We start from the raw sequence: 17,393 nt of genomic DNA on the forward strand, positions 1-17,393 counted from the left end.
GAGGGTGTGGAGAAAAGGGAACACTCCTACACTGTTGGTGGGATTGTAAATTGATACAGCCACTATGGAGAACAGTATTGAGGTTCCTGAAAAAACTAAAAATAGAATTACCCTATGCCCCAGCAATACCACCACTGGGCATATACCCAGAGAAAACCATAATTAAAAAAGGCACATGCACCCCAATGTTTAATGAAGTACTAATTGCAATAGCCTGGTCATGGAAGCAACCTAAATGCCCACTGACAGATGAATGGATAAAGAAGATGTGATACATATATACAATGGAATATTAATTAGCCATAAAATGGAAGGGAATTGGGTCATTTGTAGACACATGGATGAACCTGGAGACTGTCATACAGAGTGAAGTAAGTCAGAAAGAGAAAAGCAAATATCGTATATTAATGTATATATGTGGAATCTAGAAAAATGGTAGAGATGAACCAGTTTCAAGGCAGAAATAGAGACAAAAATGTAGAGAACAAATGTATAGACACCAAGGGGGGAAATCAGAGGGGGTGTTCATGGGGTGAATTGGGAGACTGAGATTCATATATATACACTAAGATGTATAAAATAGATAACTAATAAGAACCTGCTGTATAAAAAATAAATAAATAAAACAAAATTTAAAAAGAAAAAAAGAAATCAAAGATGACACAAACAGATGGTGAGACATACCATGTTCTTAGATTGGAAGAATCAGTATTGTGAAAATGACTATAGTACCCAAAGCAAACTACAGATTCAATGCAAACCCTATCAAATTACCAATGGCATTTTTCACATAATTAGAACAAAAAAATTTACAATTTGTATGGAAACACAAAGGACCTCAAATAACAAAAGCAATCTTGAGAAAAAAAAAATAGAGATGGAGGAATCAGACTCCCTGTCTTCAGACTATACTACAAAGCTACAGTAATCAAGACAGTATGGTACTGGCACAAAAACAGAAATATAGATCAATGGAACAGGATAGAAAGCCCAGAGATAAGCCCAGAGATTAGGTGACTTATGGTCACCTAATCTATGACAAAGGAGGCCACAATATACAATGGAGCAATGGCAGCCTCTTTAATAATTGGTGCTGGGAAAACTGGACAGCTACATGTAAAAAAATGAAATTAGAACACTCCCTAAACCAAACACAAAAATAAGCTCAAAATGGATTAAACACCTAAATGTAAGCCCAGACAGTATAAAACTCTTAGAGAAAAACATAGGCAGAACACTCTTTGACATAAATCGCAGCAAGATCTTTTTTGACCCACCTCTTAGAGTAATGAGAATAAAAACAAAAATAAAAATATGGGACCTAATTAAACTTAAAAGATTTTGCACAGCAAAGGAAACCATAAACAATACAAAAAGACAGCCCTCAGAGTGAGAGAAAATATTTGCAAATGAAGCAGCTGACAAAGGATTAACCTCCAAAATATACAAACAACACATGCAGTTCAATACCAAAAAATGAATAACCCAATCAAAAAATGGGTGGAAGACATAAATAGACATTTCTCCAAAGGAGATAAACAGCTGGCTGACAAACACATGAAAAATGCTCAACATTACTAATCATTAAAGAATGCAAATCAAAACTGCAATGAGACCTCACTTCACACTGGTCAGAATGGCCATCATCACAAAATCTACAAACAATAAATGCTGGAGAGTGTGTGTAGAAAAGGGAACCCTCTTGCACTGTTGGTGGGAATGTAAATTGATACAGATTTGACATTCTGTTTAAAAAAAAGAAATGTAGTTTAATAAGCATATAAAAAGGGAAAGATTCAAAAATGAGATGAGAAAGAGGTTAATATCAATATTTATATGCTGGTAGTAGTGACATAGTATGGATGAAGGAATTTATGTTGCAGAAAATAATGTCAGGATGAATGTCCTTTAATGATAGGTGATAAAGGACAGAAGTAATTTACCGGTGGAAGGGATAACCACAGACAGGAACAGGGAAACCAGAGAAAAGCACAGTGTATGACTGCAGATCTCTGCAGGATGCTAGTTGTTAGTGGGAAGAGAAAGAAGTTCTCTTCTGATCACTTTTACTTTCTCAGGAATATGAGAGACAAAGATTTAAACTGAAATTTAAATAGAGGGAAGATTGATGGGAATTTAAAAAGAAAAGAGAGAGCCAGAAATAATAAGCTAGGATGCTGGGAAACTGGATTGATTAGTGAGAAGCAGCATCTGTCAGAGGCACCAACGGCTTCCTTGAGGTCTGTGGTCAGGAAGTCAAAGTAAGAGCAACCAATGTAGAGTGTGAGAGTCTGTGTGTGTGTGTGTGTGTGTGTGTCTGTGTACCCATACTTGTATTTTTTCCTCCTGTTCTATGCCACCCATGTGAATGAAAAATATATGGGAGGTTGGGATTAACTTCAGGATAGAGGTGTTTTGATATGAGTGTTATGGAAGGAGACAGAGGCAGGATAATGCAAGTAAGGCAGTGGTTATAACTGTGAGCCATGGAATTAGGTTGGGAAAAAGGAGATAAGGATCTGGTAGGAGGAAGAGGCAAAAATGAGGTTTGAATGTGGCGTCAGTGAACAAGAATTCTTGAGAGAGCTTTGAGTTTCCTGCTCACCTCTTCAGCCAATGCCATGCTGTGCTGCTGCCACTGGCTGTAGCACATCTCTTAATGGTTCGATTATGTATAAAACATAAATATCTATTATTAGGGAAATATTCTCACCTTTATAGTTTATTAAGTACAATTTTGATTTTTGATATCTCTTAATCTATTTATCTATACACATATATATGTATCTACCAATATATAAATGGCATTTCAATCTTAATCCAAACCAGTTTTTTTCAAGGCCTTTTCCGATTGCTTTCTTTAAATTCACCTCCCCAACTCCTAACCTTATCCCAGCCCTTTATAATCTCTTTTCTACATAATTTTTCCCTATGGCAATTAATATATCTGCTCTATACCATGTTAAGTTATGATCTCTCTCAAATATATGTATATTAAGGAGAGAGTAAATATGAATGAATTACTTTGTATGATCATAGCTTTCTAGAAGAAGTATGAGAATTGAATCCTCCAACCCTTCCAGGAAACAGTTTAGCAGCTGCCAGTCTCTGATACACCTGGCCTGAAATGAAGGCTAAATCAACTCAGAATTGACTACATCTACAGAGACACTTTGGTTACATCAGTTACTGCATAGTGATTTCAACTGAGGGGTCATAGCAGACCACCAAACCAGGTGTGAGACCCCCTTCACAATGGCCTGTGAGTTGGGTATTTGTAAACTTCTAACAAATCTTTCTGAAATTAAGAAGAAAACTAATTTATTCCAATATGAGAAGCCTACAATACAGTTAATGAAAAAGCAAGCATAATTTTCTGAGTTCAAAATTCAAATTTTCCTTGGAAAACAGGCCACACAAAATCCAATTTAGAGCTTGAAAGGAAGCCCATGGAATCATTATTCCTTAAGTGGCCTTCCCAAGAATCAGTTATACATATGTGCTATATGAATATGGGTTTATGTGAGCATCATCCCAAAAAAGCTTGAGACCCCAAAATAACTGAAAATACAGTGTTTCAGAATCCAATGAATCAATGAGAGGAAGTTGAAGATTTTTCATTAAAAATAAAAAGGGACATAATTTGACTCATCAATTATTTATAAAATGATATTTAGTTCAGTGATACACTTTACTATTTATATTTTATTAACTGTTCATCATTCATGAATATTTATGGAGCACATACGAGGTGAGGGCATTTCTCACCACCTCTGCTGGGCAGTGCTAATCTAACTCACTATAATCTGTCACCTGGACCATTTCCAAAGCTTTCTGATAGGCCTCTCTGCTTCTATTACTGAAACTCTACTTCATTCTCCACACAGGAGTCAGCATCATTTAATGAGCATGTAAATTAAAAGCAAACAGAATGTAAAAATTAAACCTTTCATTTTCAAACTCACTCTGTCCTCAAATTACTGCTCCATTTCTTGTTCCCTTCTTTAAAAATAAAAATATTCGTTTAATAAACTGTGTATTCATCTCAGCACTCTTCTCACATTTTCTCTTAAATCCACTTCAAACAGAATTTTGCACCCTCCACTCCAGCAAAACTGCTTCCTTGACAGTGTCACCAATGACGTTTGTATTGCTAATGCCAATGGTTAATACTTAGTCCTTATTTTACTTGACATAATAATATTTGACAACATTGATCACTCCCTCTACATGAAATAATTTACATGCCTTTCCAAACTCTATCTGCTCTTGTTTTTCCTCCTGTATGACTGACTGCTCTTTTAAATTTCCTTTGTGAGTTCTTCCTTCTCTCCTGGAACCCTAAATATCGCAGTGCCTCTGGGCTCAGTCCTTGGTCCTCTTCTCTCTTCTATCCACACTCACTCTTTTGTGAGCCTACCCAGCACCACAGTTGTATATCTGAAGACTCCCACATGTATATTTCAATTGGAGACCACCTCATACAGCCAACTGTGCACTCAGCTTCTCCACTGGGGTGCCTAATTGGCAACTCAATCTTAGATTTTGAAACAATGCTAAGAACCATAGCTTTCAGTGAAATAGGTTGTGAAAAGAAAAACAAAGAACACATTAATCCTTCAAATTTTAGGATGAATTTAAAGTATCAGAACAATGTGTTATATCAAGTAATTTTACAAAACATGTTTCTCAGTCATATTCAGCTCCGTGTGTCATTTCTTATTTTAACAATGTTAGTGTGATAGCAGCTGCAAAACAATAGCATGGGGAATGGTATTGCTAGTTGGATATGTGTGGTCCCAAGTACAAATCTCAATCATTTGGAAGATGAGGGACAATATGAAAGTTAGAAAAGATACTTTTATAGCCAGAATGTATTGCTTCTTATTTATGTAATAACATCTGTAGACTGTAGTTCAATTTTTTTTCTTTAATTTCAGCCAAGACTTCTGTGTCTGTAACAATTGTTACCAAGGTAACCTTTTCTGAAGCTATCATTATTCCCCAGGAAGACACCTGTATATATTTTCTTCAGGGGTCAGCTTCCTATTGCTTTTGACCACTTATTCGCTGGAAATGCTTCTAGTTCTTTATCAGTTTTGCTTTTCAATATCAGTTCTATTTGTCTAGTTTTTTGTTTTTTTGTTTTTTGCTTTTTACTCCTAAGAGTATAGAATCTAATATTAGATTCACTTAGCCAGCTTCTCTCAGGAAAGAAACCCAAAAGATCCCAGTGGTGAAGAATTCAGACATTAATAAATTATGATTTGAGATTTGAATACATTCTTTCTGGGCCCACATAATTAATATTAGTATGCCAAAACAATATAGCTTTTTGTATTTCATAAAAGCAAATTCTCAGCAGAAGTTTAGAGGGCTAATGTTCTTTCCTAAGTTCATTGATGACTTTTGCACTTATTTTTGGATAGAATTCATGTTGTGGAATGACTGATATTGAGGCAACAGGCTCCAAATCGTATTTTTCTCCTGGAACTTTAAATTCACAAGGGCTCCTGGATTGATTTCTAGCATATAAGTATGTTTAAAAGAGCTAAACTTACTCTTTATATATTTTTAAAGTAACATTTGTATAATGGATATAACAGTACTATTTCTCTTAGATTATTCATACAACAATGTCTTTTCTGTATTACAAGCATATAAACATACTTTAGATAAACTTCAATTCAAAAAAGCATAAAAATGTAAAATACCTTGATGTATAATTCATATATTTCTTAATGTTTAGCAAATTTTAGATTAAAAGGCATAAATTTTGTTTTTACTAGTTTCTTTTACAAGAGGCAAAGAGCCTCTTGCTCCTCCTGCCCCACTTGCATGGAACAGGTTAGTTCAGGATTTGCAGAGTAGATATGAGGATGCCAGTTATTTACAACCAACATGTTGATACAGACAGAGCAGGTAGAAATTTACCTGAATAACCAGGAGCACAGAGGCAGATGTATCCACCTGTTCTTTTGACACAATTTTCTCCATCGGGACAAGGTGAGATTTCACATTCATTTATATCCAGTTCACAGAAAGATCCGTGATACTCAGGTTCACAATTACATAGAAATCTAGAGAAAAAAAGAGAAATAATGTAACAACAAATAGCATTTCATTATATACATAATTCATATATATATTAAATTTCAGACTTTTAACTAAATTTACAGAAATTGAAATATTTTCATTTAATTTTTTTCTTTGAAGAAAATACAATTCACCTTTGTTGGTTTAAAACCTCGGGAGTTCCCCAAGTCAAATTATAAACTGACCCCATATAGAGAGAGCAAGAATAAACCAAAGAAAGAGGCAGACCACCCCAGATCAGTAGATTGCAGGTTTAATACGTAAGGGAACTTAAGTTAGAGGCTTGTCTTGGGAGGTCACAAGATGAGTAGATCTCTGAACCTGCCCACCAGAATCTTAAGAGTTTATATAGACACCTTAAGGAGGATTAGTCGTGTACCATCCAGATGGTCTCAATAACACATTATCATCTCAAGGCTGTATCCTTGATGTGGCTCCTAGTATGGGAATGGTGGGAGGATGCACATATCAAGAATGGGGATGGAGTTAGGAGCCTCCCATTGCCCTGGTCCATCTCATGAGTCAACCAAAGGTCAAGTCCACTTGATGACCTCCTCCGACAATCTTCTAGGTGTTTTTCTCCTTAAAAGTTCTTTATTTGGGAGTGTTTTTTTAAATGAATGTATTTGGGTAAAAAATTACTGGAATTTCATAGATACTATTGACCTTAATTCTGTACCTGTATTTCTTTTGTTATAGTATAAATTTCACCTTTAACTATATTCTATGTTGAAAATTGAAAATTATTCTCTCCATGGATTGAATGACATTTTTTCCTGATACTAAAGTCCTTCTGATTAATGTTTTTTAAATCCTTTTAACAAAACAATTTCATTAGTGATTAATTATAGTAGCAGATGTTGCAGAAATTGAATGTTATTCAATGATTAGATGTTGGGTTCAAAGTGTCATGAACTTAATGGGCAGAGGGACTCTCAAAAGCCTTGTCTTTGAGAATGACTTCCAGAAACTTCATCTGACCCCCCTTTCAATGTCCAGCTGTCTCCTCTTTATCTTATGCATCAGCGTCTGATGACTCTGAGTTGCTGAGTTCATATTTGTCCTCAACCCTTATTTGGAAGTATTTCTTTGTTCTTATGAGCATTTCCTTCTATTGAGTCAGATCCTGTCTCAATTGACTCTTGACTGCTTTCCTCTGTAGTCTAAGCTGTGTCAGCTACAGATATAAGTACATGTGGCAAGATCACTTTGAATTTATTCTCAGTCTCTTCTTGGATATTGTGCCCACCAAGTTTATGTTTAAACATCTAGTCAGTCTGTATCTGTTTGCCAGAAGGGAGAAGACCAATCCTCCTTAGATGAATTGTGACTAGTTTTAGTTATGTGTTGGTGGAATAGCATCAGTAAAAGCAACAACCAAATAATTGATGATAAAACAAATAAATAATGTTAAGAGGAAGAAACAAGTAATTTAGTCTTTCCTAATTTAACTTCTATATTCATAAAAATATTAATGAAAACATGGAACGAATTTCTATAGATAAAATTAAATTGAGAGAAAAGCGCACTTAGCAAAACAAGCTCTATATAGTTGCAATTCTCCCCCATCTTGTAGAAGTCTAGAAAAAAGCTTTATCAAATATCCTTTCAATGCTTTTTTCTTTCTTTTGGCTGCACCATGGCATGCAGGATCTTAGTTCCCTGACCAGGGATCAAACCCATGCCCCCTGCAGTGGAAGCACAGAATCTTAACCATTGGACGACCAGGGAAGTCCCTCAGTGTTTTTGAGACAGATCTTTATTCTGATTTTCTGAGGAAACCTCTTCCTAATTGTTTCGACATAATCATAATTTCAACAAAAATCATAACCACCAGAAATCTAATATATCCAAGCTCCCCATTCACCACACATTAATTTACTGAATGCCAAACATTAGTCATATACCCATACCCAAGTGTAAATAAGCTTGGTTTTACTTTTGAAAGTCTCATAGACAATTTAGGGACATGGACATGTAAACCAGGACAGTAAAGATATGCCAGGAAAGACAGGTGTACAATCCTATAAAAGCAGAGCTAACTTCTAGAGAAAGTGACAGAAAAGGTTTTACCAGTTAATCATAAAGAAAGAGTGGAATCTTTGAATCTGTTGGACAGAATGCATTAAAATTGCATGTCTAATGTCATGCTGGTATAAGAGAGTACTGTACTTCTCAAGAGCTCTCAACATGGTAGGGAAATGACTGTAACCACTTTTTTAAGGCAACGTTAATCCAGTTACTATGACTCCCTGAAGGTATGTTGAAATGGGGAAAATTTTCTCCATCTCCACTATCTCACTAATATCTTCCTATCCATAAAGAATCTTGTAAATGCTTGCTAAAATCAAGATATACTTGCTAATGATATTGTCCTTAATTGCTGTTGTGTGTTCTCAGTGAACCCATGATGATTCCAAGTGATCATAGAGTAAGCTGGAGCTGGGCACAGTGTTCTCAGATGTGGCAGTAAAAGATATGTCCAGGACATAAATTTTTTCATACTGATAAACTTGAAAATGTTGTATTACTACAAAATACATAATATAATGACTTTAATTTCAATTTATACATTTGTTGCATGTACTTAGGACAGTTCTATCATATTTCCAAAAGTTGCAAAATCTACTTGGTAGTCTGAAATGTTGAATATTAGAAGTTATTTTTAGGACATCTTTGTTCTCAATGATAGATTTATAATAATGACCACTGACTTTCTCAATCTAATCTAAATAGCAATTTATTCATTAAATTTATAGAGCTTCCTCTCTTTCTGTTTCTCCTTTATTTCTCTCATTTTGAAAATGAAGAAATATCCATATCCCTTGTCTTTTGCCACCCAAATTTCATTTTCTGTGATTATAGAAAGGTTCCTGAGTGGTTTCATGATCAAATCAGTACCCTAGAATCTGGAGATTTCAACCAACTTAAAATAAGAGATGTTCTTCATTGATGGTTCTAACTGAATCATCTCTATATAATTTGCCAAATGGTACTTTTCCAACTCATCATTTATTCTACATTTACCAGATGACTTTTGACTCTTAGGAGGAGCTTTTCATTTTCTTTCATTCATTTATTCATTTATTCAGTTATTGATTTGTAGCTATATGAATTCATGATTTTTACTTTATTCACTGTGTCAAATATATAACTATTATATTGATTTTGATACTCAGTTTGTGTGAGATTCGGATAGTGGGAACCTCTTCAAGCTGTCTCGAATCTTTTTGACCCATCTCCATCATTCTTTGAGCACTTGTTTACTTTCTAGAAAGATGTTCCAGGTTTATCTTACATTTTTCCAGTCTTAGATGTGAAATCAGCCATTTCTCCTAGGAGTCCTGGCTCCTTTAAGTGAAGAGTGGTATTTAGAATTCAAGATAATTTGTATGTGTATGTGTATGTGTGTGTGTGTGTGTGTACACATATATGTGTGTCTGTATATGCATACATATATGTCCATATCTATATCTCTGTGTATGTGTGTATATATGTATATTATAAGCATACATATTAATGCATGAATGCATACTAACACCCCATTTCTAATTTGACATAATAGGATTCATTTTAGTTTAACCAATTTCTATGTCTAAAATTCTTTTTTATAACAATGAGAAGTGTTGTTTTCATTATTTTAAACATATTATTATTTACTTCCTCCATCAGTTAATGTGAAAATTTTCATGTTCTTTGTCTTCCTATGGTGAAGATGTGGGATTTTTTTTTTTTAATTGAAGTCTAATTGACTTACAATTGTATATTAGTTTCAGGGATACAAAATAGTGATTCAATATTTAATATATAATAAAATGATCACAATGATAAGTCTAATTACCATCTGTCACCATACAAAGTTATTACAATATTATTGGTTATATCCCTGGGCTGTGTGTTACATCCCTGTGACTTATTTATTTTACAACTGGAATTTTGTACCTCTTAAACCCCTTTATCTGTTTTACTCATCCTCCCACCTCCTACCCATCTGACAACCACCAATTTGTCCTTTCTGTCTGTGAGATATCACTTCACACCTTTCAGAATGGCTTTTAACAAAAAGACAAGAAATAACAAGTGTTGTCAATGATGTGGAGAAAAGTGAACACTTGTGCACTGTTGGTAGGAAGATAAATTGTTGCAGCTGCTATGGAAAACAGTATGGAGGTTTCTCAAAAAATAAAAAATAGAACTTCCATACGATCCAGAAATTCTCTTTCTAGGTATTTGCCCGAAGAAAATGAAAACACTAATTTGAAAAGATATCTGCACCCTAGTGTTCAAAAGAGCATTATTTACTATAACCAAGATATGGAAGCAACCTAAATGTCCATCAACAGATGAATGGATAAAGAAGATGTAGTATTTACACACAGTGGAATATTATTAAACCATAAAAAATGAAATGTTACCATTTGCAAAAACATGGATGCACCTATAGTGTATTATGCTAAGTAAAATAAATCAGACAGAGAAAGACAAATTCCATATGATTTTACTTATATGTGGAGTCTAAAAAACAAAACAAATGAACATACACAAGAAAACCCATAATAGCTTTTGTTTGTTTGTTTGTTTGTTTGTCTGTGTGGTAGCTTAGAGAAGGTATGTCAAGATTAGATTTTCTTACCTACCCAGAATTATCCTTTGCTAATTTTTCAATTATAATTACCATCTAACGTTTAGCTTTGTGGATCCTTCTATAGTTTTTACTAAAACTTATATTCATTTATCACACCATATTAGGGCAAATTTCCATGAAGATCAAATCTTTATTCCAGAATAGAGCTTCTACCTTGAATCTCTGTGTATAGTCTTTCCCAGGAAAATTAATGTATATATATGTACTCTCTTTCCCTCCTTCCCACTCTTCCCCCCACCTCCCTTTCTCTTTCTCTTTCCTCCCCACTCACCCCTACACCTCTCACTAGGAGAGGCAAGCACAGTGTTGAACACTCCCAATTTGTTCTCTCTGCACTTAACCTGGCCCTTCAGACACTTAGAAAATGAAAGTGCATGGTTGTGTCAAAGGATCCTCGACAGACATTTCCTCCTACTGGCCTCTGGCTAAAGGACCCTATCCCTTCAGCACTTCCTTCTATTATTACCTGGGGAGGTTCCCATCCCTTCTTTATTCAGAACACATCTACCTAGGATGAGGGGAAAAAAACAAAATTGAACCTTTTTATTAACATCTTAAGTGACCCATTTAATTTTATAATAGTTATTGTACTATATACTAAAAGTCTCTAAAACATTTCTTCTTTTTGATGAAACTTTAACCACTTTTAAAAGAATGCACATAGTAAACATATTCTACTTCAAAGAAACAATTAAGACCATGAAATATGTAATATATTATTTTTTCAAATTTTTCTTGATTTTTGAATTTTATTTTACTTTTTTTTACAGCAGGTTCTTATTAATTATCAATTTTATACATATTAGTGTATATATGTCAATCCCAATCTCCCAATTCCTCACACTACCACACCCTACCGCCACTTTCTCCCCTTGGGGTCCATACATTTGTTCTCTAAATCTGTGTCTCTGTTTCTGCCCTGCAAACCGGTTCATCTGTATCACTTTTCTAGGTTCCACATATATGTGTTAATATACGATATTTGTTTTTCTCTTTCTGACTTACTTCACTCTGTATGACAGTTTCTAGATCCATCCACATCTCTACAAATGACCCTAGATGTTCCAATTAAAAGATAAGCCTTTTATTTCAAAAGTTTCAGTGGAATTAAATAGGTTGTCAAGGTTTTGAACATTTTTGTTTAAATTTCTTTTAATTTGATAGTAATATAAAAATTTTTACTTATATTTTCAACGTACTTTTCCAATCACCAAAATGCATTTTAACAGGTGACTTCTGAAAAAAACTTCAATACATTAAAATAAAGTTGAGATTAAGAAGAGTAATTGTAATTTACATGAGGCGATTTTTCCATGATGAAAACAGATGGAAAGATGCAAGATAATCACAGGGGCATAGAGCCCTAAGATGAACCTCTGCTTTATATTAGTCTTTCATCTTGTTTTTTTATCTTACTTCAGATGAGTAAAGAATTAATAAGTAGAGAAATTGTTTTTATGCTTCTAGAAATATGACTTATTTTAAAATATAGTGACTGTATTGATTAAATCATATTAACAGATCCAAGACAAAGTATAGAGGATTCTTTTTTTAACATCTTTATTTGAGTATAATTGTTTTACAATGGTGTGTTAGTTTCTGCTGTATAACAGAGTGAATCAGCTATGCTTATACATATATCCCCATATCTCCTCCCTCTTGCACCCCTTCCCACCATCCCTATCCCACCCCTCCAGGTGTTCACAAAGCACCGAGCTGCTCTCCCTGTGCTATGCGGCTGCTTCCCACTATCTATTTCACATTTGGTAGTGTATGTATGTTCAAGCCATGCTCTCACTTCGTCCCAGCTTACCCTTCCCACTCCCCATGTCTTCAAGTCCATTCTCTATGTCTGTGCCTTTATTCCTGTCCTGCCCCTAGGTTCTTCATAAACATTTTTTTTATTCCATATATATGTGTTAACATAGAGTATTTGTTTGTCTCTTTCTGACTTACTTCACTCTGTATAACAGACCCTAGGTCCATCCACCTCACAACAAATAACTTAGTTTCGTTTTTCTTTATGGCTGAGTAATATTCCATTGTATATATGTGCCATATCTTCTTTATCCATTCATCTGTCAATGGACATTTAGGTTGCTTCCCTGTCCTGGTTATTGTAAATAGAGCTGAAATGAACATTGCAGTGCATGACTCCTTTTGGATTATGGTTTTCTCAGGGTATATGCCCAGTAGTGGGATTTCTGGGTCATATGGTAGTTCTATTTTTAGCTTTCTAAGGAACCTCCATACTGTTCTCCATAGTAGCTGTATCAATTTACATTCCCACCAACAGTGCAACAGAGTCCCCTTTTCTCCACACCCTCTCCAGCATTTATTGTTTGTAGATATTTTGATGATGGCCATTCTGATTGGTGTGAGGTGATACCACATTTTAGTTTTGATTTGCATTTCTCTAATGATTAGTGACGTTGAGCATTCTTTCATGTGTTTGTTGGCAATCTGTATATGTTCTTTAGAGAAATGTCTATTTAGGTCTTCTGCCCATTTTTGGATTATATTGTTTGATTTTTTGATATTGAACTGCATGAGCTGCTTGTAAAATTTGGTGATTAATCCTTTGTCAGTTGCTTCATTTGCAAATATTTTCTCCCAGTCTGAGGGTTGTCTTTTCATCTTGTTTATGCTTTCCATGGCTGTGCAAAAGCTTTTAAGTTACATTAGGTCCCATTTGTTTATTTTTGTTTTTATTTCCATTTCTCCAGGAGGTGGGTCAAAAAGGATCTTGCTGTGATTTATGTCATAGAGTGTTCTGCTTATGTTTTCATCTAAGAGTTTTATAGTGTCTGCCCTTACAGGTAGGTCTTTAATTCATTTCTAGTTTATTTTTGTGTATGGTGTTAGGGAGTGTTCTAATTTCATTCTTTTACAGGTAGCTATCCTGTTTTCCCAGAACCACTTATTGAAGAGTCTGTCTTTTCTTCATTGTATATTCTTGTCACCTTTATCAAAAATAAGGTGACCTATGTACATGGGTTTATCTCTGGGCCCTCTATCCTGTTCCAGTGATCTATATTTCTGTTTTGTGCTGGTACCATACTGTCTGGATTACTGTAGCTTTGTAGTAGAGTCATAAGTCCAGGAGCCTGATCCATCCAGCTCCAGTTTTCTTTCTCAAGATTTCTTTGGCTATTTGGGGTCTTTTGTGTTTCCATACACATTGTGAAATTTTAGCCAGACTCATCAAGAGAAAAAGGGAGAAGACTCAAATCAATAGAATTAGAAATGAAAAAGGAGAAGTAAAAACTGACACTGTAGAAATACAAAGGATCATGAGAGATTACTACAAGCAACTATATGCCAATAAAATGGACAACCTGTAAGAAATGGACACATTCTTAGAAAAAGCACAATCTTCTGAGACTGACCAGGAAGAAATAGAAAATATAAACAGACCAATACCAAGCACTGAAATTGAGACTGTGATTAAAAATCTTCCAACAAACAGAAGCCCAGGACCAGATGGCTTCACAGGTGAATTCTATTAAACATTTAGAGAAGAGCTAACACCTATCCTTCTCAAACTCTTCCAAAATATAACAGATGGAGGAATACTCCCAAACTCATTCTATGAGGCTATCATCACCCTGATACCAAAACCAGACAAAGATGTCACAAGGAAAGAAAACTACAGGCCAATATCATTGAAGAACATACATGTAAAAATCCTCAAAAACATACTAGCAAACAAATCCAACAGCACATTGAAAGGATCATACACCATGATCAAGTGGGATTTATCCCAGGAGTGCAAGGATTCTTCAATATACGGAGATCAATCAATGTGATACCCCATATTAACAAATTGAAGGAGAAAAAACATGAATTTCTCCTTTTTTCATGCAGAGAAATCTTTTGACAAAATCCAACACCCTTTTATGATAAAAACCCTCCAGAAAGCAGGCATAGAGGGAACTTACCTCAACATAATAAAGGCCATATATGACAAACCCACAGCCAACATCATTCTCAGTGGTGAAATACTGAAACCATCTCCACTAAGATCAGGGACAAGACAAGGTTGCCCATTCTCACCACTATTATTCCACAAAGTTTTGGAAGTTTTAGCCACAGCAATCAGAGAAGAAAAAGAAATAAAAGGAATGTAAATCAGAAATGAAGAAGTAAAGCTGTCACTGTTTGCAGATGGCATGATACTATACACAGAGAATCCTAAAGATGCTACCAGAAAACTACTAGAGCTAATCAATGAATTTGGTAAAGTATCGGGATACAAAATTAATGCACAGAAATCTCTAGCATTCCTATACACTAGTGATGGAAAATATGAAAAATAAATTAAGGAAACACTCCCATTTACCATTGCAACAAAAAGAATAAAATACCTAGGAATAAACCTACCTAAGGAGACAAAAGACCCGTATGCAGAAGACAATAAGACACTGATGAAATAAATTAAATATGATACAAACAGATGGAGAGATAAACCATGTTCTTGGATTGGAAGTATCAACATTGACAAAATGACTATACTACACAAAGTTATCTACAGATTCAATGAAATCCCTGTCAAACTACCAGTGGCATTTTTCACAGAAGTATAGAGTTTTTAATGAGAGTTTTGATTTAAAAATATTTTTGTAGTATTAAGATTCGACCTATATATATATCTCAATAGATTATTTTATATGAAGCCTACAGTCAAATCCAAAAATGAAACTATAAAATGTTGCTGGTGAAACTTTACTATAAGAACTTCTTAGCCTGTGTTATAACAATTGAAATTTTGTGAGAATTTATAATACATTTTAATGCAATTTATTCCTTTTTCTTATAACACTAAATCAGCATTCCTGAGCAACTCTTCTTTGTATGTAATGGCATTTGTTAATCAAATAATTATTAATATTTTCTATTTGCAAAATGAATAAAGAGTCCTGTATTAAAATTTTATGAAGTTAAACACTCTAATATTTTTTAAAAAATAACCATTTATAAAATATGATATAAATCTTACTCTCTGTTCTTTAATAAGTTTTCAATTTTTAAGAGATACAGGCATGTTTAAGCATACAAGCATATGTAATAAAAAGTAAAAACAGTAGTTTGAACATTTGCACATAGAAAAATATCAAACTTAATATTAATCTAAGAGGATATTGAATACTCTATGATATGCATAGTTTACTTTTAATGTTTCAATTTATCTACACCTTTAAGATGCTGTATTTTAAGGTGTTGTACATTCTGTGTACCTCAAACAAAATGAAAAGAAGGAAAGTATGCATATGGATTGTTCTTCTCTCTGCAATTTTTTGGAAGAGTTTGAGAAGGATGGGTGTTACCTCTTCTCTAAATGTTTGATAGAATTCTTCTGTGAAGCCATCTGGTCCTAGGCTTTTGTTTGTTGGAAGACTTTTAATCACAGTCTCAATTTCGGTACTTGTGATTGGTCTGTTCATATTTTCCATTTCTTCTTTATTCAGTCTTGGAAGGTTGTGCTTTTCTAAGAATGTGTCCATTTCTTTCAGGTTATCCATTTTATTGGCATATAGTTGCTTGTAGTAATCTCTCATGATCCTTTGTATTTCTGCAGTGTCAGTTGTTACTTCTTTTTCATTTCTAATTCTATTTATTTGAGTCTTCTGTTTTCTACCTAATATATTTTCTCCACAGAGTAATTATCTTTAAAATAGTCTTTTTTTATGTCATTATTATAATTTTAGTATATAAGGCCACAGATTTAATGTGAAACAATGGTGCTATGGCAAAATATTCAGTTGACTAGAAGTCATTCAGCTTAATAACTGGTTTCTAGGTTAAAATTTATAGAAAAATGTACACACTTTGATCTGTATTTAAATACACCTTAACCAATCATTTTCAACTTTATAACAGTAAAGCACTGTTAAAATCATGAACATCACACACTATAAAAGAATAGTGATAATGATTTGGCTATAATAACAGCAGCCAGCATTTGAAAAAATTTCTTCTTCTGTATTCTTTGAATGGAGCTGCCACTATTACTCTAATTGTTTGGGTGAATTCTCTATTTAGCTATACATTTTCAGTAGGTTGACATTATTGTTACTAACCTAAGTGAACTGATGAGTATAGCTTAAAAGGACATTATCTCTACTGAATATCAAACATAAATTATCAAGTGTCAAAAATGTCAATTCCAGTATCCAGTTTTGCAATGACTTTGTATATGAATTGGGGCTGTCATCTACATGCTGTCATAGCTCAAGGAATTCGCCTTTAAATGATGTCATCAAGTATTAACTGTTTCAGACCTCAGATCCAATAACCAAGAGGAAGGAAGAGATTAAAAAATATGGAGGTAATCATGAAGTGTTTTGCAATAAATATCATTTTCAACATGTTTCTTGTTATAGTGTCTATAGTTTAATTCAATTTGTACTAAATATACAGATACAACACTTGGTTTTAAGTGAGTTGTTAGATTATTTCAATTTTTTAAAATATCTTTATTGGAGTATAATTGCTTTACAATTTTGTGTTAGTTTATGCTTTATAACAAAGTGAATCAGTTATACATATATGTATGTCCCCATATCTCCTCCCTCATGTGTCTCCCTCCCACCCACCCGCATCCCACCCCTCTAGGTGATCACAAAGCACCAAGCTGGTCTCCCTGTACTAT

At 34.1% G+C, this 17,393-nt stretch overlaps 1 protein-coding gene across 1 annotated transcript in view; it reads right to left on the reverse strand.

The window, feature by feature from the left end:
• EYS (eyes shut homolog) overlaps positions 1-17,393 on the reverse strand; it is a 1,642,163-nt gene that overhangs the window by 1,117,640 nt on the left and 507,130 nt on the right. Inside the window, exon 17 of the mRNA XM_029223300.1 lies at positions 5,935-6,080. Within this exon, the coding sequence (XP_029079133.1) occupies positions 5,935-6,080 (146 nt within the window). The remainder of the gene's footprint in view (positions 1-5,934; positions 6,081-17,393) is intronic.

Source organism: Monodon monoceros, unplaced genomic scaffold (assembly GCF_005190385.1).
Source record: "Monodon monoceros isolate NGI ecotype Baffin Bay Population unplaced genomic scaffold, NGI_Narwhal_1 Super_Scaffold_15, whole genome shotgun sequence".
NCBI lineage: Eukaryota > Metazoa > Chordata > Mammalia > Artiodactyla > Monodontidae > Monodon > Monodon monoceros.